At 50.0% G+C, this 22,427-nt stretch overlaps 9 protein-coding genes across 11 annotated transcripts; 4 read left to right on the forward strand and 5 right to left on the reverse strand.

The window, feature by feature from the left end:
* Positions 1 to 4,323: 4,323 nt before the first annotated feature.
* Positions 4,324 to 5,791, reverse strand: PV10_05731 (uncharacterized protein; the record flags this gene model as incomplete). The annotated part of the gene is made up of 3 exons (XM_016370441.1): positions 4,324 to 4,612; positions 4,699 to 5,489; positions 5,599 to 5,791. 3 exons carry the CDS (start codon positions 5,789 to 5,791, stop codon positions 4,466 to 4,468), a joined length of 1,131 nt encoding a protein of 376 aa, XP_016222734.1. The 3' UTR covers positions 4,324 to 4,465.
* A 488-nt stretch (positions 5,792 to 6,279) lies between these two features.
* PV10_05732 (uncharacterized protein) lies at positions 6,280 to 7,656 on the forward strand. The gene is made up of 3 exons (XM_016370442.1): positions 6,280 to 6,514; positions 6,584 to 7,040; positions 7,110 to 7,656. The coding sequence occupies exons 1-3, from the start codon at positions 6,407 to 6,409 to the stop codon at positions 7,544 to 7,546; spliced, it is 1,002 nt and encodes a 333-aa protein (XP_016222735.1). The 5' UTR covers positions 6,280 to 6,406; the 3' UTR covers positions 7,547 to 7,656.
* A 2,173-nt stretch (positions 7,657 to 9,829) lies between these two features.
* On the forward strand, positions 9,830 to 12,189 carry PV10_05733. Of its 2 annotated transcripts, XM_016370444.1 has the most exons (4): positions 9,830 to 10,769; positions 10,827 to 10,871; positions 10,927 to 11,008; positions 11,057 to 12,189. In XM_016370444.1, the coding sequence occupies exons 1-4, from the start codon at positions 10,182 to 10,184 to the stop codon at positions 11,548 to 11,550; spliced, it is 1,209 nt and encodes a 402-aa protein (XP_016222737.1). In that variant the 5' UTR covers positions 9,830 to 10,181; the 3' UTR covers positions 11,551 to 12,189. The 2 variants fall into 2 exon arrangements, with proteins under 2 accessions (XP_016222737.1, XP_016222736.1); XM_016370443.1 differs by having other exon boundaries at positions 10,927 to 12,189.
* Positions 12,190 to 12,852: 663 nt separating this feature from the next.
* On the forward strand, positions 12,853 to 15,406 carry PV10_05734 (uncharacterized protein; the record flags this gene model as incomplete). The annotated part of the gene is made up of 2 exons (XM_016370445.1): positions 12,853 to 13,143; positions 13,209 to 15,406. The coding sequence occupies 2 exons, from the start codon at positions 12,853 to 12,855 to the stop codon at positions 14,859 to 14,861; spliced, it is 1,944 nt and encodes a 647-aa protein (XP_016222738.1). The 3' UTR covers positions 14,862 to 15,406.
* A 20-nt stretch (positions 15,407 to 15,426) lies between these two features.
* Positions 15,427 to 16,280, reverse strand: PV10_05735 (uncharacterized protein). The gene is made up of 2 exons (XM_016370446.1): positions 15,884 to 16,280; positions 15,427 to 15,754 (listed from the first exon to the last, which is right to left on the reverse strand). Exons 1-2 carry the CDS (start codon positions 16,074 to 16,076, stop codon positions 15,708 to 15,710), a joined length of 240 nt encoding a protein of 79 aa, XP_016222739.1. The 5' UTR covers positions 16,077 to 16,280; the 3' UTR covers positions 15,427 to 15,707.
* A 176-nt stretch (positions 16,281 to 16,456) lies between these two features.
* PV10_05736 (uncharacterized protein) lies at positions 16,457 to 18,527 on the forward strand. The gene is made up of 4 exons (XM_016370447.1): positions 16,457 to 16,785; positions 16,842 to 16,952; positions 17,023 to 17,750; positions 17,820 to 18,527. The coding sequence occupies exons 1-4, from the start codon at positions 16,638 to 16,640 to the stop codon at positions 18,261 to 18,263; spliced, it is 1,431 nt and encodes a 476-aa protein (XP_016222740.1). The 5' UTR covers positions 16,457 to 16,637; the 3' UTR covers positions 18,264 to 18,527.
* On the reverse strand, positions 18,524 to 19,874 carry PV10_05737. Of its 2 annotated transcripts, XM_016370449.1 has the most exons (2): positions 19,625 to 19,874; positions 18,524 to 19,543 (listed from the first exon to the last, which is right to left on the reverse strand). In XM_016370449.1, exons 1-2 carry the CDS (start codon positions 19,647 to 19,649, stop codon positions 19,203 to 19,205), a joined length of 366 nt encoding a protein of 121 aa, XP_016222742.1. In that variant the 5' UTR covers positions 19,650 to 19,874; the 3' UTR covers positions 18,524 to 19,202. The 2 variants fall into 2 exon arrangements, with proteins under 2 accessions (XP_016222742.1, XP_016222741.1); XM_016370448.1 differs by having other exon boundaries at positions 18,524 to 19,874.
* A 741-nt stretch (positions 19,875 to 20,615) lies between these two features.
* PV10_05738 (uncharacterized protein) lies at positions 20,616 to 21,032 on the reverse strand (the record flags this gene model as incomplete). Its single annotated transcript, XM_016370450.1, has 1 exon — positions 20,616 to 21,032. One exon carries the CDS (start codon positions 21,030 to 21,032, stop codon positions 20,616 to 20,618), a length of 417 nt encoding a protein of 138 aa, XP_016222743.1.
* Positions 21,033 to 21,093: 61 nt separating this feature from the next.
* On the reverse strand, positions 21,094 to 21,594 carry PV10_05739 (uncharacterized protein; the record flags this gene model as incomplete). The annotated part of the gene is made up of 1 exon (XM_016370451.1): positions 21,094 to 21,594. One exon carries the CDS (start codon positions 21,592 to 21,594, stop codon positions 21,094 to 21,096), a length of 501 nt encoding a protein of 166 aa, XP_016222744.1.
* Between the last annotated feature and the right edge of the window lie 833 nt (positions 21,595 to 22,427).

Consider the following 22,427-nt stretch of genomic DNA (forward strand, 5'->3'; position numbering starts at 1 on the left):
CAGTCGTTCGACTGCGGCACTCCTCACGACAGATTTGAAGCTGCTAGGTTAGGAATGAAGGCGGCAGATCCAGCTAACAGTGCTACAGCGCTTGGCTCAGACTTGCGATTCTCCTCATTCCCTGATCTGCAGAGGGCACCTCCCTTTTCAAGCACGGGATTCCCCACCATGGAACTGTCCTCGGTGGGAATCTTTGGCAAAGCCACCCCTCCGACGATGCAGCCACAGCTGTCTTCACTGCAGTGGGCTACCCATCGAATCGTTCTGCTGGTCAAGGAGGTAGTGACGGTCAAGCCCCGTAATAGCCCCGTTGAGCATACCTGGTCTTCAGTACTAGAAGCGCTTTGTGCCAATTTCTTCTCTCCGTCCAACTTGATCAAATTTCTGCAGCTGTACTGGAGCATCTGGCACCCTAATGTCAACTTTATCCATCGGCCGACCTTTGATCCAACTACGTGTAAACCTATTCTTTTAGCTGCGATGGCACTGATTGGTAAGGACTCGTACCTGTCAATACTCCCTCTTCCAGTCGCTCATCCAAACAGGTGCATCACTGTCGCCAGATCCGGCAGACGTCGAGACCGCAAAGTCATTGTTCAACTCTGTTGAAGAAATGGTCTTCACTGATCCAGAGTTCAGCGGAGATGAAAGATCTGTAGGTGCTAGTGGTCAGACGCTTCATGCTTCCAAAGATCGATCGAAGATACAGACCTTGCAAGCCGCATACATGGTTTGTTTATACCAGAATTGGGAAGGTACCGATAGCAGCAAACGGCGCATTCGCCGATACAGGTTCAGCACCGTCGTCTCAGTACGTCGACCGAGTGTCGAAACCATGATCAGATTTGCTAATCTTCCTCCCAGGCGGCTAGAGATATCGACTTCAGTAGCGCTCGACATCGACCAAAAGCTGCAAGTCTTAGCGAATTCGCTTGGGACGAATTTATCACTCGAGAGGAGCTTATTAGGTGAGTATGGTTTGGTGTTATCGGTATTTGCCTGCCAACCACTCTTTCAGGGTTCTTCTCTGGATATTCCTCCTCGACACCGCCTTCGTCATTTTCAACAACCTTCCGCCGAGACTCGTAATCACTGAGGCAAAGATGCACATGGCTTCTCCTGATGCCTGCTTTCAGGCGAGAGACGCAGCTTCTTGCTTCGATGAGATCGAGCTCTGGGTCGGCGCAAAAGACTATGGAGGCCCAATGTCAGTCTTGAACGCTGTCGAGATCCTCCGACAGTCTTCGTTCACTCCACACAATCGACGAGTCCTTGGTTACTTGGGGCCGATGAACCTCTTTGTTCTGACCTCTTGTATGCCTCTTCCCCCTATGATCTGAAGTCTGGCTAATCAAGTTTCAGCCCTCCATTCATTGATCTTTCAAGCCCAGCATTCATTAGGAGACCCTCAGCTGACCTCTATTCGGTATGCCCTCCATAATTGGGCTGAAGCATGGAGGTATTACATGGATGAGTATTCACACTGCCCACCACACGCCATGGTAAATCTCGATAATGTGACGCCGTACAACATATGTGACAGAATTGGATTCGTCCGCCATGCATCCGAATACTGGCTGCTTGCGAAAGTCATTGCAGATCGGCTATTCTCTTTCCACTCGAACGAACCTAGCGATTCAGCTGGAACCTCGAGAGGAGATAACTCGACTAGGCGTACAGAGTCAGAGTTCATCCTATCCAAATACGATCAGACCAGTATGCAACAGATAAATGATCTGATCTCTAATTTCCAGAAGGTGCAGCTCGGTTGAATGTGTCGAGTCAAGTGACTTGATCATACCGTAGATCTGCACTTCTGTCAACATGTACCATTATCAGCAAGCTTTATCATGCCATGATGCACAATATATGCAAAATATATATTTAATGTATAACCTTTGATTCGTACCGAATTTCGAGGCCCCCTGTCATAATTTCTGCAGGGAGATGCAACCCATACATCTCCGCTGACCCACCCCCTCATCCGCAATGTCCTGTGTTTTGCATTAGGAACACACACTCCTCCGACTGCAACGTCCTCCGCCAATTGCTAGGTCCAGCTTTCGGCAAAGCGGAGGGATATGCGGAGTGACATGGGTTGGCGAGGGTGGAAGGGAAGAACTGTGGGAAAGAAGAGACATATATCAACTAAGCATGTCTTCAATCATGATTGTCGAAGAGTCACAAGTTCAACCTTCGAATGTACTAAATACTGGTACCTATTTGGAGAGAATTATATCACTTGTACTTGTTTAACACCACTCATCATGGTACGACCATATATTCTTGTTTGCCTTGTAGGCCTTGTTGTTGCCTTTGTCCGCTTGATGCGCGTGGGCCGACGGCCAAAGAACTATCCACCTGGACCTCCAACGCTACCGATCTTAGGAAACATCCATCAAGTATTACCATCACGTCCAGTCGTCCTAGGATAGGAGTACTGACATGGGTTCTAGATGCCTACTCGTGACCTCCACCTTCAGCTTGAGAAATGGGCTCGCGAATATGGTCCAGTCTATAGTCTCATCCTGGGTACTCAGACGATGATTGTCTTGAACACCGATGAAGCAGTCAAGGAGCTCCTGGATCGCCGAAGCAATATCTACTCTCACAGACAGGAGATGTATATTGGCCAGACTCTATGCAGTGGTGACTTGAGACTTCTAATGATGGTAAGCAGAAATCAGTGGATTGTAGCACAGAGAATGAAATGCTAACTTCTGAAAGGGTTATGGTGCTAAATGGCGTGGGGTACATATTCAACACAATTCACATTGCTTCCTATCCCCAAACTAACAAGACGGGTATCTAGTTCCGCAAAATGATCCACGGACTTCTCAACATATCGGTGGCCAAGTCATATGTCCCATATCAGGTCCTCGAGAACAAACAGATGGTGTATCAGCTTCTTACCGACCCGACACATTTCCTCGACCACATCCGTCGCTATTCAAACGCCCTAACCACGACCATGGTCTACGGCTGGCGAACACCAACATACCAGGACGAAAAGATGCAACAACTCTTCAACGGATTTTCCGAATTCGCCGACCTCAATCAGACAGGTGCTGCTGCCTTCATCGACTTCTTCCCCTGGCTACGACATCTACCAGACTTTGTGTTGCCGGCACAGAAAAAGGCCAAAGAGCTCCACAAAAAGGAGAAGAAGCTATATTTGAGCCATTGGCTGACAGCAAAGAAGGCGACTCAAGAAGGTAGCATCAAGCCCTGCTTCTGTGTAGGCATGACAAAGGCCCAGAAAGGTCAGGAGTTCAGCGACGACCAGGCGGCATACATTGCAGGCACATTACTAGAGGCCGGGTCCGACACAACATCTAACACTCTATACTCATTCGTGCAGGCAATGACATTGTTCCCGGAAGTACAGAAGAAAGCACAAGAGGAAATCGACCGTGTGGTTGGCGAAGGAAGAATGCCTACGATGGAAGACGAGCCGAATATGCAATACGTACGTGGATGTGTCAAGGAGACGTTACGATGGATGCCGACGACGATTCTCGGCGGTGTTCCCCATGCCGTCACACAGGATGACGAGTACATGGGCTATCATATCCCCAAGGGAGCTGGCGTCATGAATAACGTATGGGCTATCCATATGGATCCCAACCGACACCCGGAACCCCGAAAATTCGACCCTGACCGATACAAGGACGACCTTCTAAGTCTATACGACTCGGCTGCTAGCCCGGAACCTTCCAAGCGAGATGTCTTCACCTTCGGTGCCGGTCGTCGTATCTGTCCTGGAATCCACGTCGCTGATCGAAGTCTCTTCCTTGCAATGTCGCGGATGTTATGGGCATTCAATTTCGAGCCTGCTTGTGACTCTCAGGGTCGTCCTATGCCTCCTACTGCCCATAACCTTACGCAGGGTTTTGTGTGTATGCCAGTTCCGTTTCAATGTAATATCACTCCCAGGTCGCAGTCGAGAGCGGATATGGTTACTCAGGAGTGGAATGAAGCCGAGGCTCAATGTTTGGACGAGAAAACTAAACAGTGGAAGGCGTCGCCGATTGAGAATTAAGTAGTTTGTTGAATAGCACGAATCTTTCATCTTATTGGGATATCCTAGCAGCAGTGATGGAGTCTGGTGCTGAAGATATAGTATGGCATCGCCCTACAATTGCATATCATTTACGAACATTACTCGTTACAAGGTCAATAGCAGAAACATGGCTGGTCTGGATTTCATTGAAAAAGAAAAGAAAGGAAACGAAACGAATTATGGAGGTGATATCGTTCTATCAAGATACATTATGATAGATCGCAAGTTGTTATATCTGACAAGTTTCGCTGACCAACGCCCTTGATATCATTTACTCATCATGCTTGATATAGTCCTCTCTAATTTATGTGTATCTGTGTGGTCCTGACGATGGCCTTCAACTATATGCATATGACAACCAACCACCCTTCGCGACAAACTCTCAGTCCCAAGTCAAAACACTCAGTCCCAAGTCAAAACAGCCTTGACGGTCTTTCCGGAATGGACATCATGGATTGCCTTCTCATAGTCTGCCATCTTGTACACCGTAATCAATTTCTCCAAAGGCAATTTGCCCTGGGCATATTGCTCGATTAGATATGGGATGAACTAAGAAATGTCAATGTTAGCTGATACAGTGCTCATCGTTCCTGGTTCCAGGGGAAATGGGATTTGTTGGAAGTAGAGGAGCTTACCTTGGCTGGTTGACTGTCGCCTTCACAACAACCTACATATTCCTTTCCGTAGACGAGAACGTCCATGATATGAAGGGGGACCTCGACGCCGAATGATGGAGCACCCACGGTGGCGGCTCGGCCTCGGGTTCCTAAAGAATCGACCATGGTTCGCACGACTTTCGGGCTTCCGGTGCAGTCGACGGCAAAGTTGGCACCGTTCGGAGGACACAAGCGACGAATTTCAGCAACCACATCGGTGTCAGGTCCCGCCTGGATGCCGTGAGTGGCCCCTACTTGTTTGGCCAAGTCGAGTCGTTCGGCTTGGAGATCAACGGCGATGATAGTCTTGGCTCCTCGGATGGCACCCGCCATGATGGAAGCCATTCCCACTGAGCCAGCGCCAAATACTACCAATGAGCTGTTTGGTTTCACATCTAGTGTGTTCAGCACGGCTCCCGCGCCGGTCTGGATTCCACAACCAAGAGGTGCGAAGAGTGACAGATTTGTCCCGGCAGGAACCTTGACGACACAGGTCTTGTGGGCTAGGGTTCGTCGCGCAAAAGAGCTCTGTCCAAAGAAGGAGCTGAAGATGCCATTGTCTCCCGGCTCAGTTGAAGGTTTGAGCGACATTGCTTTCGATCCATCGGGACGGTGGCCGGGGAAATTGCGGTCATTGAAGGAATAACAATATGATGGGTGGCCGGACTCACAGGCGGCACAAGTCTCGCAGTGGGAAAAGGATAGAAGAACGAGATCGCCTGGGTTGAGATCTCCTGCCGCTGAGCCAGCTTCAATCACCACTCCCGCCCCTATATCAATCCTGTAAATAGATCCATCCAGGACAAGGGGTTTGATTGATGGGAAGTGCTCGTACGAGATGTGGGTCGCACGTAAACAGCCACAGGGAGTTCAACTGACCTTCATGTCCCAGAACTGCATTAGGTGAGCAGGGCAAGGTCCCATTTGCGAAGGATAGGTCAGTATGGCACAGTCCTGTTGCGCGGATTTCGACCAGGACCTCATCCGGCTGTAAAGGAGCGAGGAAGACCTCTCTGAGTTCGAACGGGGCTCCAACCTCGGGCAACAGTAGTGCTGTCGTGGATTGGGACATGATGCACAGTCTCGGATATGTCACAGGTTTCTCACTGGCCAGGGATTGGCCTTCTCAGCCTACCTGATAGAGGTCATTGATACCCCCTTTTATTCGACCGCGGGGAATTTTCCGTAATCAATGTACGGGGCTCGGTCCGGGAGATGGAGATGCTGGGGAAAGGGATCACCTTAGGGCGGTCCGTGGACGGAAACCATGTGGGAGACACGATGGTAGTCAAGAATGGTGGTGATGATGGAGGATGTGGGACACGTGGGGAACCGGAGGAGGGGGTGGGTACGCATCTTGCCAGAATAACAGATGGATCATTGTAAGGACTTAACAGCAGTCATGTTAAAACAGCGTTGGTGGCAGACCAAAAGGGACAGTTCTCCGCGCTAGTTCCCCGCTCCCTAATTGGTCATGTCACGTGGAAAATGCATCCCCGTGAGTTCGACATTGCCGAGGTTCGGTCCCAACTTCAAGACTTGATCCAGACGAGCCTTGGACCGAGTTCTACTTGACATCGACCTTATCACATACTTACCTAGACAATCCTCAAGCGTAAGACAGATCTCTGAATTTGTTGCATCATTTTTGGAAAGAAGCTCCCTTGCAAGCCTGTATCTCAGAATCATGTCTGGAGCAAACAACAATATCGTCTTGTACCACTACTCATTTTCTCCATATGCCAGAAGGATCATATGGTATTTGGCTTTGAGAGGGATCGATTATGCCGAATGCGTAAGTGTGGTTCTGGAAAAATACAGAGAATGATTGGAACAACAAGAGGTGATTAACAGTTGGTTCCAGAAACAAGCCCCAACCCTTCCACGGCCAGATATCAAAGCATTGGGGGTTAATTACCGGAGAATCCCTATCTTAGCAATTGGGCGGGACATCTATTGTGACACGAGGATCATTCTCCGCAAGCTAGAGCAATTCTTTCCCGACCAGGCCCTCGGCTCGACCGATGTTGAGCAGCAGGCCATACAGAAATTCCTCGAAATATGGACAATCGAAGCAGGTCTGTTTAACCGAGCGTCTCAGTTGATTCCGAGCGACATGCCGCTACTCAAGGATCCCAAATTCGTCAAGGACCGAGAAGATCTCACGAGCCGACCGTGGAGCAAAGAGGGGATTGACAAGAATCGACCAGAAGCCCTCGCGGTCGTTAGATCCGCGTTCAATTTGTTGGAAAGCACCTTACTCGCCGATGGTCGGGATTGGGTGCTCAAGACTCAAAAGCCAACATTGGCGGATATTGAAGGTAAGCCCAGCACAAAGGACGCTGCAGTTCGGCTATGTAGATTTGAGACTAATGCAGGTTGAAATTCAGCGGTGTGGATTTTTGATTGGCTCAACGGTCTCAAGGGAGCACTTCCCCGAGAGCTCGTGTCTGAGAAGCAGTATCCTAAAGTATTTGCGTGGATCAAGAGATTCAACTCCGTGCTACGCGATGCAAAGGCTCAAGCACCCAAGCCAGCTTCCCTCAAAGGCGACGTTGCAGCCCAACGCATCCTCGGCTCGGATTTCAAGGAGGATCATCCCAGTGTCGATCAGACTGACCCTCTTGGGTTGAAGCAGGGAACAGAGGTTGAGGTTTATCCAACAGACTCGGGCACTCGGCATCACGACCAAGGAAAGCTGGTGGGTCTCAGCGAAGATGAGATCGTGTTGAGCATTCAGTCTCAGGGATCGGAGCTTCATCTGCATTACCCCCGAAGCGGCTTCCGTATCGAAGCAATCCCTGCTGGTGGAAAGGCTCGACTGTGAGTTGGGACAAAGATGGGGAGAGCCACAGTAAAAAGACAAAAGGAGGTGGTGGGAGCCGTCCTACCACGCCTACCTAGCTACAAATCACGACTCAATGGCCACCAGGTCCAACGCTAGGTTGATCCTGGTGTATGCTGCCGTAGATTTTGCTGTTGTGCAAAACTGTCTGGCTGTCTGGTTCAGCGACCGCGCTGAAGGGCCAAGGGCAAATGCCAATGATATTGTACATCTTGGAGGGACGAGAAAAGGGATGATGCTTACCGTTTGACGTTTGTAACAAGCATTGATGTAGCACGCGTACCACCAGTGGGAGGTTTGGGTAGAAAGCCAAACAGGATATGCGGTACTGAAACCTGCTACTCCTTCTGCAGATGATTGACACGACACGACGTGGATGTCGAGGTCTTGCAGGTGCAGGCCGAGTTATAAAGCTCTGCAGCAGACCTGAATTCCTGCGGCAGCACAGTAGGATGGGTTGGTCCTAGGTGTCCGATTTGTCGGGCAGATTCGAGCACTGCTGACACGTCAGCTCAATTTGCTGGACTAAAAAGTTCATGCCCAAGTCACACGGAAATAATTCGATGAGAGTCAGGCTGATTGCACGCCAATGGCCACCGCCGCGTCTCTTAGCCAGGATGAGGATCCGATTGCCTGGAATGCCTGGGAAGCATGACAGGAAAAAGTGACAGAGAAGCAGACAAAGCAAGGCTCAAGGCAGATCGATCAAATTCATTGGAACGGGGTTGCTGCCCAACTATCAGTCATTGGTCAAGACTGATTCGTGCTTGGCGTCAATTGGCCCAGATACGCCTCAGTGGTGTTGTTGCCACATTCTGCTGGAGGCTCTCTAGGCCTTCCAGTGCCATGATAGAGAGACATTTGATTGACTGTGAGGTGTCAGAATCCCAAAAGTTTTGGAGGTGATAAGAGTATCACAAGGTGAGAGGGTTTGGCATGCTTGGACTAAGGAAGCGGCGGTGGCAATAGTGAGGTGACCTTCGGAGGGTCTTGGGCCTTCCAGGGGATTTAGGAGTGTAGATGTATTCGTTCCCTGGGTGCCCAAAAATATATGGTGACATTGATGATGATCATGTCAGTTGGCCTTGACTAGGCGACTTATTAGTACTCGTAGTAGTTGTAGGGGTGACTGTCACCAGTGGTAGAGGCATCATCAAAATCTACGGGGGGCACGTAGGTTACCTACGGAGTACTGTTGGTACGAGTGCACTGGGCACACTGCGGCACCGACACTTGGTCAGGAGAGGGTCTAACTAAGAGTCCTCCCGCTGCCGCTCCGAGCCGTGACATCTCACCCGTAACAAAGTCAATCGAATCTCAAATGTAGAATCAACTGCTCAAGATACAACTCGAAAGTATCCAATTTATCGTTCAACCTGTAAGAAATGTAAGATGCAATTTTATGGGTACCTCATGGTTTTGCCAGGTGGCATTGTCTCATTTCTCGTCGTTCTTCTGCAGTACATGACAAACACGCCATCCACTCGCTCTTGCCAGCGCAACAATCAGCAGCATTATTATTGAGACCCCACCTTTCGTCACTACACTGGCACAGGCACAAAGGAAAGTCCGCAATTGCTTACTACTGGTGAACCTGACAATTTCTTCTTCCCCCTTGTGCCCCTCGTGGCCCCTCTACCTTTATTTGAAGCCTGCAATTTGCAGCCACTCTGCCACTCCAGCCCACTCGACTAACGATTTTGGCCTTGGAGCCAAAACTGCCACTCCCAATCCCCCTCCTCCCTGCCCCCAGTGAGCCCCTCGAACCCCTCAACCCCTCGCCCATTCGGCCCCCAGTGCCCCCCTCGCCCTTCATTCTCGCCCCTCTATCCACTTATCACGCCGCTCACGTAGTAAGTAGAAGATTCGTGTGCCAGAGAGCTCTGCAGAGAGCCAAAGATCCAGACGCTAAACTTGGACTGGCCCTCGTCCTCGTCCTCGTCCTCATGCTCATCTTCTCCCTCACGAATTGAATTGCGTCGACCTGCTCCCCTCGTTGCCCAACTGTGGCTTCTCAAGCAAACCTCGTCCTCATTACCCACCAACGTTCATAATAGCCTTGGATCGGCGTTTGATACACTCTACCGGGACTACTATTGCCTACAAGTCGGTCCACTGTTTGACACTTCCAAGTTGCGAGGCACAACTGGCACTGGGACTTCAGGTCGCCAAGCACCCATTGGTCACTGGATTCGCCTGATTCCTCCACGGCTCACACTTCAGCCCAAACCACTCACATTCGCTCTCTTGCTCTCGCTGCCTGCGCCCACGCCCACTTTAACGCTCAACCTTTCTCTCGTTCTCTTTCCCTTTCTCCAACACACTCTCATCATCGCGCCCACTCTCACCCTCTTGCAAGGCCATCCTTATCTAAAACCTTGGATCAGCATCTCCCGTGCTTCTCCGGACCATTCTAACCTCATCATAGCCTTGGTCCAGCAGAATCGTGGATCCTGACATCTGCTCTTCCTTGCCGCCACTTCCTACCTGACACCCTCTGCTCGATTTTCCTTTCTCAGTGGAATTCTTCTCATTCGTCTCCTCGCAGGTCCTTGCTGCCCAACGGACAAGCGCTAGTACCATTCACTCCTAACCCTTTAATACTTGTACCGCCATCATGTCGTCGCGGTACCCACCAGATGATTCTGACTACCGCCGCAGACCTGACAGACCTGAGTCCTCTGTTCGCAGCAGAGATCATAATAGAGAAGACCGCGAACGTGAGCAGGCCAGGACCAGCAGAAGACCAGAAGAAGTCCGCATGATTGATGTCGAGGACCGCATTGACACCTGGACTGAACCAAGAATGAATACCCGTGTTGAATCCATCCGGCCGGAACCCAGGCTTCCTAATTATGTGGCTCCTCCCAGAGATAGTCGACCCTTAGAGCCCCGAATGATGGAGAACCGGAATCATGACCCTGACCCAGGCCTCTTCTATCAAGATCCCCTGACTGGAGAATACCACCAATATAGGAGTGTACCAAGCCGGTCTGGCTACCTTCCAGAGAACCAATTCGTGGATGCTCGCCCCAGACCTCGAGTCCCCATGGATGCTCCCATGCCAATGGAACGTGAACCATCAAGGCCACAGTACGAGGAACACTTTTGTCCCGGAGATGGCATTGAACGAGAAGTCATCCAGCTCAACATCTGCAAGTACCTCGGCCAAGACGCCACTTGTCGCCCGGGCCGCGACAAAAATGTATGCCATCTCGCCCTCCGATGACGGTAAGTGTGCTGTGCTAACCACTGTTACTAGGGACGCAGTGGATTTTGGATCAGGGCATATCGCCCCTTCACCTCGGTACGGCTGACTTGACCCCCTTGTTCAACCCTCCACAAGCTAATATATCCCCAAGGCGATGGAGCATGACCTGCGTCAAGACACTCTGAGATGGCAGCGCGACCGGGAAAGAAGGGCCAGACATCGTCTGCCTGAAGGTACGCCTATGCGCGAATACCAAGAAACTCGGTCTAAGGATCGTGCAGGCTCATACGCCGAAATGCAAGCTCGTGAAGAGTCACGCCGGTACCACCCAGAAATGGACGTCGATGATGATTATGACCGGTCTCAAAGAGCCCGTGACCCGGAGACTCGTATTCCCTCCCGCCGTCAAATCCCTGTGACATCCTCATATCCCATGGAAACCGGATATACATCGGCCAATTATAGCACCAACTCGACCCAGCCTAACTACTCCCCTCCCCATCAACAATCAGGATATTATAACGGCCCGGAACGTGAGCCCAGGCTTCAAGCTGACAAATCTACCCCACCAATCATGGCCAGGGCATCGCCTAGTGTCTATTCACAGGCGCCCTATACTAGCTCTCGTTCAGGGCCTGCCATCACCTCGTCGATACCTGCGCCATACGCAGAGCCTCGTACGGCTCCCCCGCGGGATCCACGTGTTGATGTGATGATGGGAGGGGGTTATGCCTCAACGGCTTACCCCGACCAGTCTCGTAGCCACCGAGGATGAGCCATGGTTTGTTGCGAGATCAGTTCCCTCAAGGCCTTCAAATCTCCCACTGGAGCCAGTCTACCGGAAAGCCACTTTGGCGCCAGTCAGCGCCTATCCCCCCAGAGAAAGGAAGTTTGGCCCACCCTCTCGCCATTTGACCTGGTCTGCTTTTCTTCTTGGATTGTTACCAGCGAGTGAGCCAGCTATCCCGGACCCCGGACCTCGGACCATTACGTTGTCCTTGCCCAAGGCGCTCGAGTGACCACCTCGAGCGTCATTGTCGTGCAGCAATGATACCACGGAGCACCCTGTGTTGAAATAATGACGGATTTGGCATGTGATCTAACATTTTCTAAACAAGCCCGGTCACCTCAGATTAATCACGAATCTTCTTCTGCCCGCTTGTTGTACCAAATCGAGATACCGGTTATACAGTTCGGACGTTGTGTTGTACTTAGCATTGTATGGCGTTTTTGGCATGTACCACGCTCTCGAAGCATGATATACGGATGGCGCCCTTTTGAGCTTTTATCGCTGAATCAACCTCATATCCCCTGGTCTGGTTATGTTTGCCTGTTTCTCATCATGCACTCGTGAGATTACGACTTGATTTTCTTACTGTCATTGGCCAATGTGGTGCTCGACGTGACTCTGGAGACAACAAGAGAGGCCACCTTCGGAACCATTACCATCCTAATGGGCCTGGTCCATACGCGAACTGACTACTCTGGACGTGCCACTTTAATATGGTAAGAGGCTTCAGTATCGCTTACTGTCTGCTTATTGTCTTGCCATCCATGGTTCCTATTGGTAGGCTATAGCGATCCCGCATGACACATGGACGACTCTCATTTTCCAATCCACTCCGGTCTGTTCCAACAGGATTCTGAGTGCGAATAACAATAGCGTGACAAAATTCCTGCTCACCGTCATGCCCTCAACAGCTATTCTTCAAGCCAAACATCTTTACGCGACGATGGGAGTGGATACACCTCCTCATGACTAAATCAATCATTCACAAGTCAAGCGTCTAAGCTATCTATTGCACATGCTCAGCTCACACTTGATTCAACCTGCACATTCACTGTTAAGACTGATTGCAATTCAATGATTCATGTTTCACTCTCAGCGGAGAATGGCTGACCTTGTTAAATTATCCCACCTTCGATTTTTCGATTTTTCACCCTTCCACCTCGCCTCTCACCACTGCTTGTAGATGCACTTTTGCTTCTACCGGTTGATCTCTTTCGCATGTTCCTACTTGTCCTTGTGGCATAACGCCTAAGGCTATCTTCATCAACTTGAACATCCACGCCAATCATGGCGGCTTCAAATGGATCATTTCCTAACTACAAGGACGCTGATGTGTCGATCAGGATCGATTCTGTTGAGGAGTACAGACTTCACTCTCAAGTGCTAAGATTTCACTCTTCTTTCTTTGCCAATGAATTTGAGAAGAACCCTTGCGTCCCCTCGGCCAAAACTGCTCGCGGCGGCCAGACCGTGTTGGCCTTCTTTGAGTGGGTACCAAGTGAAGATGCCGTGAACAAGCAAAGTCGGATCGATCAAGTCGGATCGTGGGATGACGAACTTGGTCAATTTGTCCGTGTTGTATGACGACACCTACTCTTTAATCTCAACGCAAGCTGTGCAAATTGCTAACTTTTCACTCACAGGATCTCACTTCAAGTGGCAAGCGCAAGAATCCCAAGTCAAGCCTTCCTCAGCCTGCGTTCTTCCCTGCGGGCAATATCAACAAAACTACAAGCCCAAACCAGCTTTGGCGTTGGCTCTTCGGTGCCTTCTACAACATCACTCCTCGTTTCGACGAGTCTCACCTGACTGAGCTCGTGGACGACTGCATTCATTTAGCCCAGTACGCAAAACTCATCGGCTCTATGGATCATGTCCGAAACTGCATCGACCTTGTTCTCTTGCGTCAAGACACAAAGCTTTGGAATTCCATCCTGAAGAACCCTACCCTCTGGATCGAGATCAGTGAACGTGTTCAATCTCCCTCGATCTTCTGTGAAGCCGGCAGCCACCTCGTCGGTAATTGGCATGGTATGAGCGACCAAGAGAAGAGCGAGGTAAATACCAACATCCGCTCCGTCCTCGCAAGCAAAGCCGAAGAACTGGAGCGAGCCAAGGAATCGCTCGAGCTGCGACTTCTCGGCCATTACCCAGCTTTCCTCATGAGAGAAGCAGCCAGCAGACCTGGACGTCCTACCTACTCTCAGGATATCTACATGTGGCAATCCATCGCCTTCTTTCGACAATGGTTCGCCCAGTGCATTTCCGAGAACCGCACCCGCCGTGCCCCCGACGGAGGTCTCGCCTTCTACACCTGTTTGTCTAAGGGCGGCCAAGCTTATCTCACCCACCTGGACTTTAAAGAGTTCCATCGCCACTTTCCCATGAGTGTCAAAGCATGTATGGTCCTCGAAGCAAACATGACTCTATTCAAGGACGACATCAAGGCCTCTGTGGGACCTTTGATGAAGGAAAACACACATGTGAAACGAGCGGATAAGCAGGACATCACTTGGCTGACTTGTGTAGACTTTGTCAAGCAGGATCTTACCTGGCATGAAGAGTTGACAGAGCCCAACGTCGTAACGAACACACCTAACGACGACTTAGATCGTACGTACCGTGTTGTGGAGGAGGAAATGGCTGAGGAAATGGCTCAGGCAATACGGGGAGACAAGAAGTCAATCAAAGCACACAAGACACCGAAGAAACCCCGCAAGAATCCACGAGTACTTCCTCCGCCTGCCGAGTTCGAACCTGTTAACGACCTACTAGAAGTTCCTGTCACCACTCCCGCTGCCGACGTTGATGCTGCCAATGTAGCTACGTCTACTTCTGCTAGGCCAATTGACGACGTCGAGATTGATAATGGCTCTCCTACGAGACCCACCAAAAAGCGCAGACTCCTGGTCAAGGCCAAGCGCACCGACACGGACACCATGAACGACAAAGGCAAGGAGAGCATCAGAGGTAGCACCAAAGACCCCATCGTGGACAGCGTGGACGGCGCCAAAGACATTGTCAAGAACATTGTCAAGGATGAGGTCATCGACAACCAGGTCGAAGAAGACGACAATAGCTTGTTATTTCCTGACACTCGCGGCCTGAACAATGGCGACGATGGCGACGAGAACAGCTTGTTCTTTCCTGACACTCGCGATCTGAACAATAGCGACGATGGCGACAAGGAAAGCATGTTCTTTCCTGACACTCGTCGTCTGAAAAAGGGCAACCACAGCGATGACAGCGACGACGATGATACTGACTACGTAGACGACGACATGGAAGCCGACTGAGACGATTCTGTCGGTTGGCGTTCCAGCGTCAACAGCGAGCTTCGTACATCTGGCACGGGAAAGCTTTGATCCACAAGAAAGCACGTCAATACTCTCATCTCTCCTTTGCAGTCAGCAGTCTTCAGACTTCCATCGTTTGCAATGCTTGTCCTCGGCCTATCAGACGTCATTATCATCGACTCGGTTTTGTTTTCTTGATTTGCCATTTTCGGTTGGGGGTGCTCTTCGAAGAGTTCTGTAACAAGAGCGACGTGCGACAGCAAACGTCGTCTTCATTGATGGCTCGGGTTATGCTTCTTCAAAAGCGGTTTTTTTTCATTGCTCAGGTTGGCATCAGATCGCACAGATCTTGAGTCATTGGAGTTATGGCGGCAATTTGCGGAAGTGAGGGCTGCTGGACGACAGGCGGCGTATGATGGCTTCAACGAATTTCACGGTTGAGCAAATTGATTTCCAGGTTTTCATCGGGCACGCCAAAGTTAGTTCAGTGCTCTTCAATTGGTTAGATGGATAGCAAAGATGAGGTAGCTATCACCAAATCATTGATCATGTCATAAACTTCTTCTTTTTCTGGGTTTGATCGTGTTTTTTCTGTTTCATTTGCATATATCTTGTCAAGAACCAGGTATGTTTATGTACATGAAGGTCCATGACGAACATCCATTCGTATGGAACAGCTTCTTTTGATCGTCGACGCTCCGATGTTAAACTTACTTCGCACCTCTCTTCTGAGTCTTGATACCAAGCTAGCCATTTCGGCGGTTTGTTCCCCAACCTAACACCTCTGTAGATGTTCTCGCGTGTCTGTCAACCTCAAAGTGTAATCAATCCATCGCCTTGTTAAGTTCACTCGTCATCAAATCCTTTGGGTATGACCCTGGGCCCTTTAGGCACTATGTATTCGAACCCAAAGTCAGCAAAATGAAATACATATCACGAATGACAATAACGCAGCAGTCAAACATGGAAGACATTCCCAAGCAAGACATATCTTTTTGATGTAGACGTCGAAAGCAACTTACCGGGATATGTCAAGGGCACTCTCGGAGGATCTTCATCTCCAACATATCGTCTGATCGGGGGAATCACCACAAAGGTCAATGGTCCACAAGCACCGATAACACAGCTCCAGAAGATGGCCGGTTTCTCATGTGCAGCCCAGCGGAGGTATCGAATGGGCGAACCCCAGAATCTTTGCGGGATACCGGCGGACATTGTTCTGGGGGAGGATAGTCTGATTCTGATCGAGGATTCGGTTCGGTGTTGGGTTGGTGACCGATGTTAAGGTAAGGCACCGCAACCTTGGATGTATCCGTCTGCCCTCCTCCTTCCTGGTTGCCTTGAAGACAGGTACTGACTGCACTAGCTATCGGATGTGGTTGGGTTTGTCTGCGACAGAATCTCCAGCAACAGCAGTAGTAAGTCGTGAAGTGAAGCTCGGGGAATCAATCATCGACGTTGCGATTGGGTAGGGAAGCGCAGTCTTGGTATTACAGCGAAACTCAACTGCAGATCGCGCAAGGCTGTGATCGGTCTTGGCACTTGGGGGAACTTTGGGACCACGTCTCCTGTAGCCATCTGCGACTGCGGAGTAACAAGGCCAAAGCAGCAGCCTCGAACAGAGAAGAGCAGAGCATGCGCGGTCAGTTCACTTCAGTTCTCCATTGGCAGTAAACACATCCTACAGACCATTGCCGTGCAGGACAAGGCCTAATGAGTCTTCTGCCTTGAGATACTTCTCTCCTTCTGTCGTCGCTTGTGACCACTATATTCATCATGCGCCTCTTCTCTTCGATATGTGTTTTGCTGTTCGCTGTGAGTGGGTTTGTCGCTGCCAAAAGTGCGGTGGGAAACAGGCTGCTTGTTGTTCTTGAGGACGAATCTCAGAAGAGTCTATACTCCAAGTTTTGGGCGGATTTAGAAGGTGAGTTATGACATCCCCGATATTGGGAGTTTCCAGACTGATTCGGTTGCCTCCAGCTCGAGACTTTGAATTGTCGTTCGACTCGCCGCGGAATGAGCAATTATCTCTATTTAAGCATGGCCAGTTGGTGTTCGACCATCTACTCTTGACCCCTCCCAAATCAAAGGGTGCGCTCTACCCTCCGAACAGTCCCTGTTCTGCATATGAGAGCATGAAGCTGACCGAACTGTCAAACAGGCTACGGTCCTACACTCACTCCCAAGATCCTCCTCGACTATGTCAATGCTGGAGGAAACATTCTCCTTGCACTGTCCGCCGAAGCAGGCACTCCTTCCGCCATCTCCTCCCTCCTTCTCGAGTTCGACATATTTTTACCCACAGACAAGCACTCCGTGGTAGTTGACCATTTCAACTATGACACTGTTTCCGCATCTGAGAAGCATGACGTTTTACTCGTCAGCCGACCCACTCTGTCAAGATCAGACGTCGTTGATTTCTTCGGTGGTGGAGGCATCTTAGCCTTGCCTAACGCTGTGGGACAAACTCTCGGAAACAACAACCCTCTCCTGACACCACTACTGAAAGCTCCCGCCACAGCATATGCATACAACCCCAAAGATGATACTGAGAGTGTCGAGGATGTCTTTGCAACAGGGTCACAATTGGCACTAGTGTCGGCAATGCAGGCTCGCAACTCAGCTCGATTTGTGGTCTTGGGTTCATTGGAGTCATTGCAAGATAAGTGGTATGGCGCCTCGGTGAAGGCTCCAGGAGGTGGAAAATCAGTCAAGACGGTGAACCAGGAATTTGCCAAGCAGGTGACAGAGTGGGTGTTCAAGGAGGTCGGAGTGCTCAAGGTTGTCTCGGTCAATCACCATGAGATTACGCCTTCGAAGAAGCCCGGCGAGAATTCCACACAACTCGGTCTGCTCAACCCTGGAATCTACCGAATCAAGAACGATGTGGTACGTCTGACATCAATCTAGTCTCGCCCTTGTTTCATTGAAGAGATGCTAACACAATTTCACTCGCAGAAATACAGCATCGAACTTTCACAATGGTCTCATACACACTGGGCGCCCTTCACCCCACCCGCCGCAGATAGCTTGCAACTTGAATTCAGCATGCTTTCCCCCTTCCACCGCCTTGGACTGACGCCAACATCATCTTCCGCCAACAGCACAACCTTCTCAACCACATTTACAACTCCCGACCAACACGGCATCTTTGCCTTCAAAGTCAACTACAAACGACCTTGGCTCACCAACATTGAAGAAAAGTTGCAAGTGACAGTCCGACATTTCGCGCACGACGAATGGCCACGATCATGGGCCATCACCGGCGCATGGCCATGGATTGCAGGTCTATGGAGCGTCATCGCTGGTTTCTTGGCTTTTGTCATTCTCTGGCTCTACTCTGAACCGCCTAAGGAGGATGGCCAGAGAAGGAGGAAGTTGAGTATTTCCACTGCCAAGTAAGTGAGTATTTGGTAGGTTTATAGGAAACTCGGCGAGTCAAGTGACTGAAGTGAGTTTGTGCAGACGGCACGGGTGCGAGGGGATAGAGAAAACAAAAGTGTAATCATATATACCGTCAACGACAACGTCAACGTCGACAGGCGAAGGAAGCGTCACTTTGCATACGAGGCCACCATGAATTATTAGCTAGAACGGTTATGTTGTTCATGGACAAGTCTTGAAGAAAAGTCAACCAATAGAAAATTGAATGTTCAAGAGTATTATGTGGATCTGTAGAGAATCTATTATATTGTTCTAATGGCGATTTTGATTTTATTTTTGGCATGTTGTACAAGATGTGAGTTGGTACCTAAGGTAGGTAGGTAAGTATGTACAGTACACATCTGACGGTTGTATACATCCTCTTTGTAGAGAGGAGAGAGTAGGATATCATAGCTGTGCGACTCCCACGAATGCTCAGATAAGACTCAAGATCAAGATCCAGTCCAGTCCAGTTCCAAGGTAGTTGAGGTCTTGGACGTCTTGGTTAGTTTTTGGAAATGCAGCTGTTCGCTGTTTCTCGGCCGCGGTGACCGATTAAACCCTGTCATGGCATGAAATGATACACACCACGCTGCTGCCTGCTAATTCAACAAAGCTTTGTGGACGCCATGGGCGTGTTTTGGCCCCTCGTATGGCTAGCGGTTTGTCGGGCTAAGGCACCTGTCTGTGGGCCTGAAATAGCTGAACCATGGGTTGAAGGTTGATGTCGCCGACATAGACCTAGTGCGAGGGCAAGTGGGCAGGTCCATGAAATGGTAAAAGATGGTAGGTAGATATGGTGGCGGAGACTGTCGTTCTTTTTCGGCGATTTGAAGCTCGGAGACCAGCTTGCGTGCTGCCCTTGTCGAGGAGGGGCGTTTATGTATGGTCCAATTCGGTCTGGTGCGGCTCTTTTCATCACAACCCACGAGTCTTCGACTCATCAAACCCGAGCCCCTCAACTTCACCTCTCTGCTGTTTACTCATTGAAGCCACGACATCAAACGCCGGCTTACCACCATACAGCTGACCACCGGATCCACCACCCTCGAGCTCAGCACTGTTGGAAACTGGCGCATTACCGCGAAATCGTTTTCTCATATCAACCATACCGCGCTTACACTCTCGGAACCCGCGTTTTAGTTGTTGACATTCGGCGGGTAATGTATCGAGAAGGGGTGGCGAGAGACATTCGAGTGGTTTATGGCGTTGGATCATTATACAGTCTGTTTTCTGGAGACATGCAGCGAGTGCTTCGCCTGTAACCGGGGGAAGTATGTTAGTCTGTGTTAGATCAAAGGCGTCTTTGAAAAGGGGTGAAGGCGGGTGAGGCGGCGTACGGAGTTCTTTGCATGAGGATGGCATTTTGTGGACCTTGGTCGAATTGTTTCTCAGATCGAAGGTTTCCTCCAACTTAGACGTTACAATATACCCTTCAAGCAGGAGGGCGGCCAGGTAGTGGTGAATGAATGAATGAATGAATGAATGAATCTTTTCAAGGCATAGATGAAGAACTTTTGAATCAAAGGTCCAAGCCCCCGAGGAATCGTATGGCAGGAGTTAGAAAAGATATTCCTCTCGGTAGTGGCGGGCGCAGGACAATTAAGGTATATAGAGATGGAGTGACATGCGGAATCTTTTCTGTCGGGAAACTTTCCTCTGGATGACAGACTCCCGGTTCTGGTTAGTCTGATATAATTACGGACTCGACCTTACTATACATATGTGTTCATCAATGATTAACTATATATATAAGTGTGTGTGTGTGTGTGTGTGAGATATCATCCCCAAACTGTACTCTGTCCCTTGCAATTTTCATGCAGGAAAGGGAGCGAGACCGATTTACTCTGGAACGTGACGGATGCTCGGTCAAGCGTGGGAGCGTCGTGGGAGCTACAGTAGAGTACGAGGGAGCGCGCCCGAGGCACTGGACGAGCAGTCAGGAGCTTCTCTATAATATTGCCTGTTCCCAGAAGTCAATTCGGGCTCAAGGGTTTCTTCGATCATGAGCCCTATATCACGATGCTCCGCGGCGAATCTTAATATCTCTAAAGTCCATTTCCTCTTCTAAACCTGAGTATCTCGCTATTTGACCCGTGTCGTGACCCAAGCCATGCTGAGCCGTGGTTGTGCAATCCTGAAGTCTGTTTGGCACTTGAAGCTTTGAGGCACGCTGTGGTAGGTTCCCAGGTCCCGAACCCACTCTCAGTTATTATTGTTGCCAAGCACCGTAAGGCACTTTTCGGGCGACGCTGCTCCCCTTTTCCCCGGCACTAAATAGGTACGGAAAACCCCGCTCCCACAACCAAAAAGTGGTCTAAATAAGGATTTTTATGTCCTAAATCTGCCTGCACAATCGCCAGCAGCAAAGACGCCAGCGACTCCTGTTTGGAGTTGTTCATCCACCAGCACATGCCCTGCCGCGGTCTTTTTGACTCCTGCTTTGGCCAAGTCCAGGTCTTCTGTGTTTGGAAGCCGGCCAGAAGCGACCAGAAGATGTGACCCTTGCAATGTGTTCTCTGTCGAGGGTGTGCCGTTGCCAGACTTGATCTTCACACTGACCTGCTCGCCATTTCGTCCGCTCACGGACTCGATCGTGGAGTTGGTCAGGAATCGAACTCCCTCCCCTTCCAGAATTCCTCGGATGTGACTCGCAACGTCGCTGTCCTCCTTTTGCAGAACCTGATCTCCTCGCTCAATCACCGTGACCTCGGCGCCAAAGCGTCGATATGCCTGTGCAAATTCCATTCCAACGTACACTCCACCAATGATGATCAGGTGTGAGGGTAAGACTTCCAAGTTCAGGATTTCAATGTGAGTCATTGGGGTCTGCGTCGACAAGGCCGGGGATGCTGGCATCCACCATAGCACGAGAGCCGGTGCAGATAATGATGTGTTCGGCGGTCAAGAGTCGTCCATTGCTTACTTGCACGACTTTAGGGCCGACAAAACGACCCTCGCCGCGAATAATCTCTACTTTGCCTTGTACCAATAGATCTTGGAATCCGTTGACAGTCTCGAGCATCTCGTCCTTGCGTTTCTTCACCAGAGCCAAGTCGGCCTTCAATGACTTGGCCTCTTTGACATCAAGGCCGTGTTTATGAGCCATACGACATTCATGAGCCAGCTCGGCTGCGTGCATGATGTGCTTTGTGGGAAGACAGGCAATGTTGGGGCAGGAGCCGCCGATCCATTTACGCTCGATGATGGCACATTTCTTGCCGTATTGGCTGGAGAGGACCAGAGGGACGAGCTTTCCTGCTTCGCCAGAGCCAATGGCGATGCAGTCGTATTGTTCTGGCGTCGCCATGTTCTTCAATTCAAGCTGATATAAAATCCCTTGTTACAGCACCTGACCTTGCTGGCTGGATGGATTCTGACATATATACTGAGCAGTGAGAGTTGTGGACGATAGAATCCAAATAGTTGCTGCTTATAACCAACCTTCTTTCTTCTTTATATGTAACGAGGTTTGTCAACCAGAAGCAGACCTTGACCATATAGATCTTGCATCCCTCCGTGTAACAGAACAGGCCTCACATCCGGCAGAAGGGTCGTGTTCGCTGATCAAGGCCCGACAGGCCCACTGTGGTAACCGACTTCAACCGCGGCACCCACACAGACATCCTCCATCCTTGGCTCAAGACTAAGTGGAGGCAGTTATAGTACATCGAGAGGCGATAGGAGGATTCGCAAAACCTATTGCCTAAGAAGATTCCATCATCATGAGCATGTACACAGACCCTGGACCCAAGGTTGTTTCTGGAGCATAGATTGATGATGGAATCATGTCTAAGATCCATGAACTCATCATCGAAACAAGTTACCGAGGTGTCTAGAAGAGATGTCATTCACAAAATAAATGCGTCTATGTAGGTACATATCCTAGTTTGGCCAAGAATTAAATATAGACATTTCCCAGTATATAATGGGAAATGATAGAACTCTTCACCCTACTCGAAGCTACTGAGTACTCCTTAGTCGGCCACGAATAGTCTACCTTCTGATGTAATACTTCAATGAAGTAAGTAGATCGATGGGTATTCACAGAATGAGGCTGATAGATGCCTTTCAACTCCGAATCTATGCTGAGCGGCTGGTCCCAGTCCCGAGTGAGGATCATTCCCAAGGACGATTGACTGA

This window comes from Exophiala mesophila, assembly GCF_000836275.1.
Source record: "Exophiala mesophila strain CBS 40295 unplaced genomic scaffold supercont1.4, whole genome shotgun sequence".
In the NCBI taxonomy this organism is placed as follows: Eukaryota; Fungi; Ascomycota; class Eurotiomycetes; order Chaetothyriales; family Herpotrichiellaceae; genus Exophiala; species Exophiala mesophila.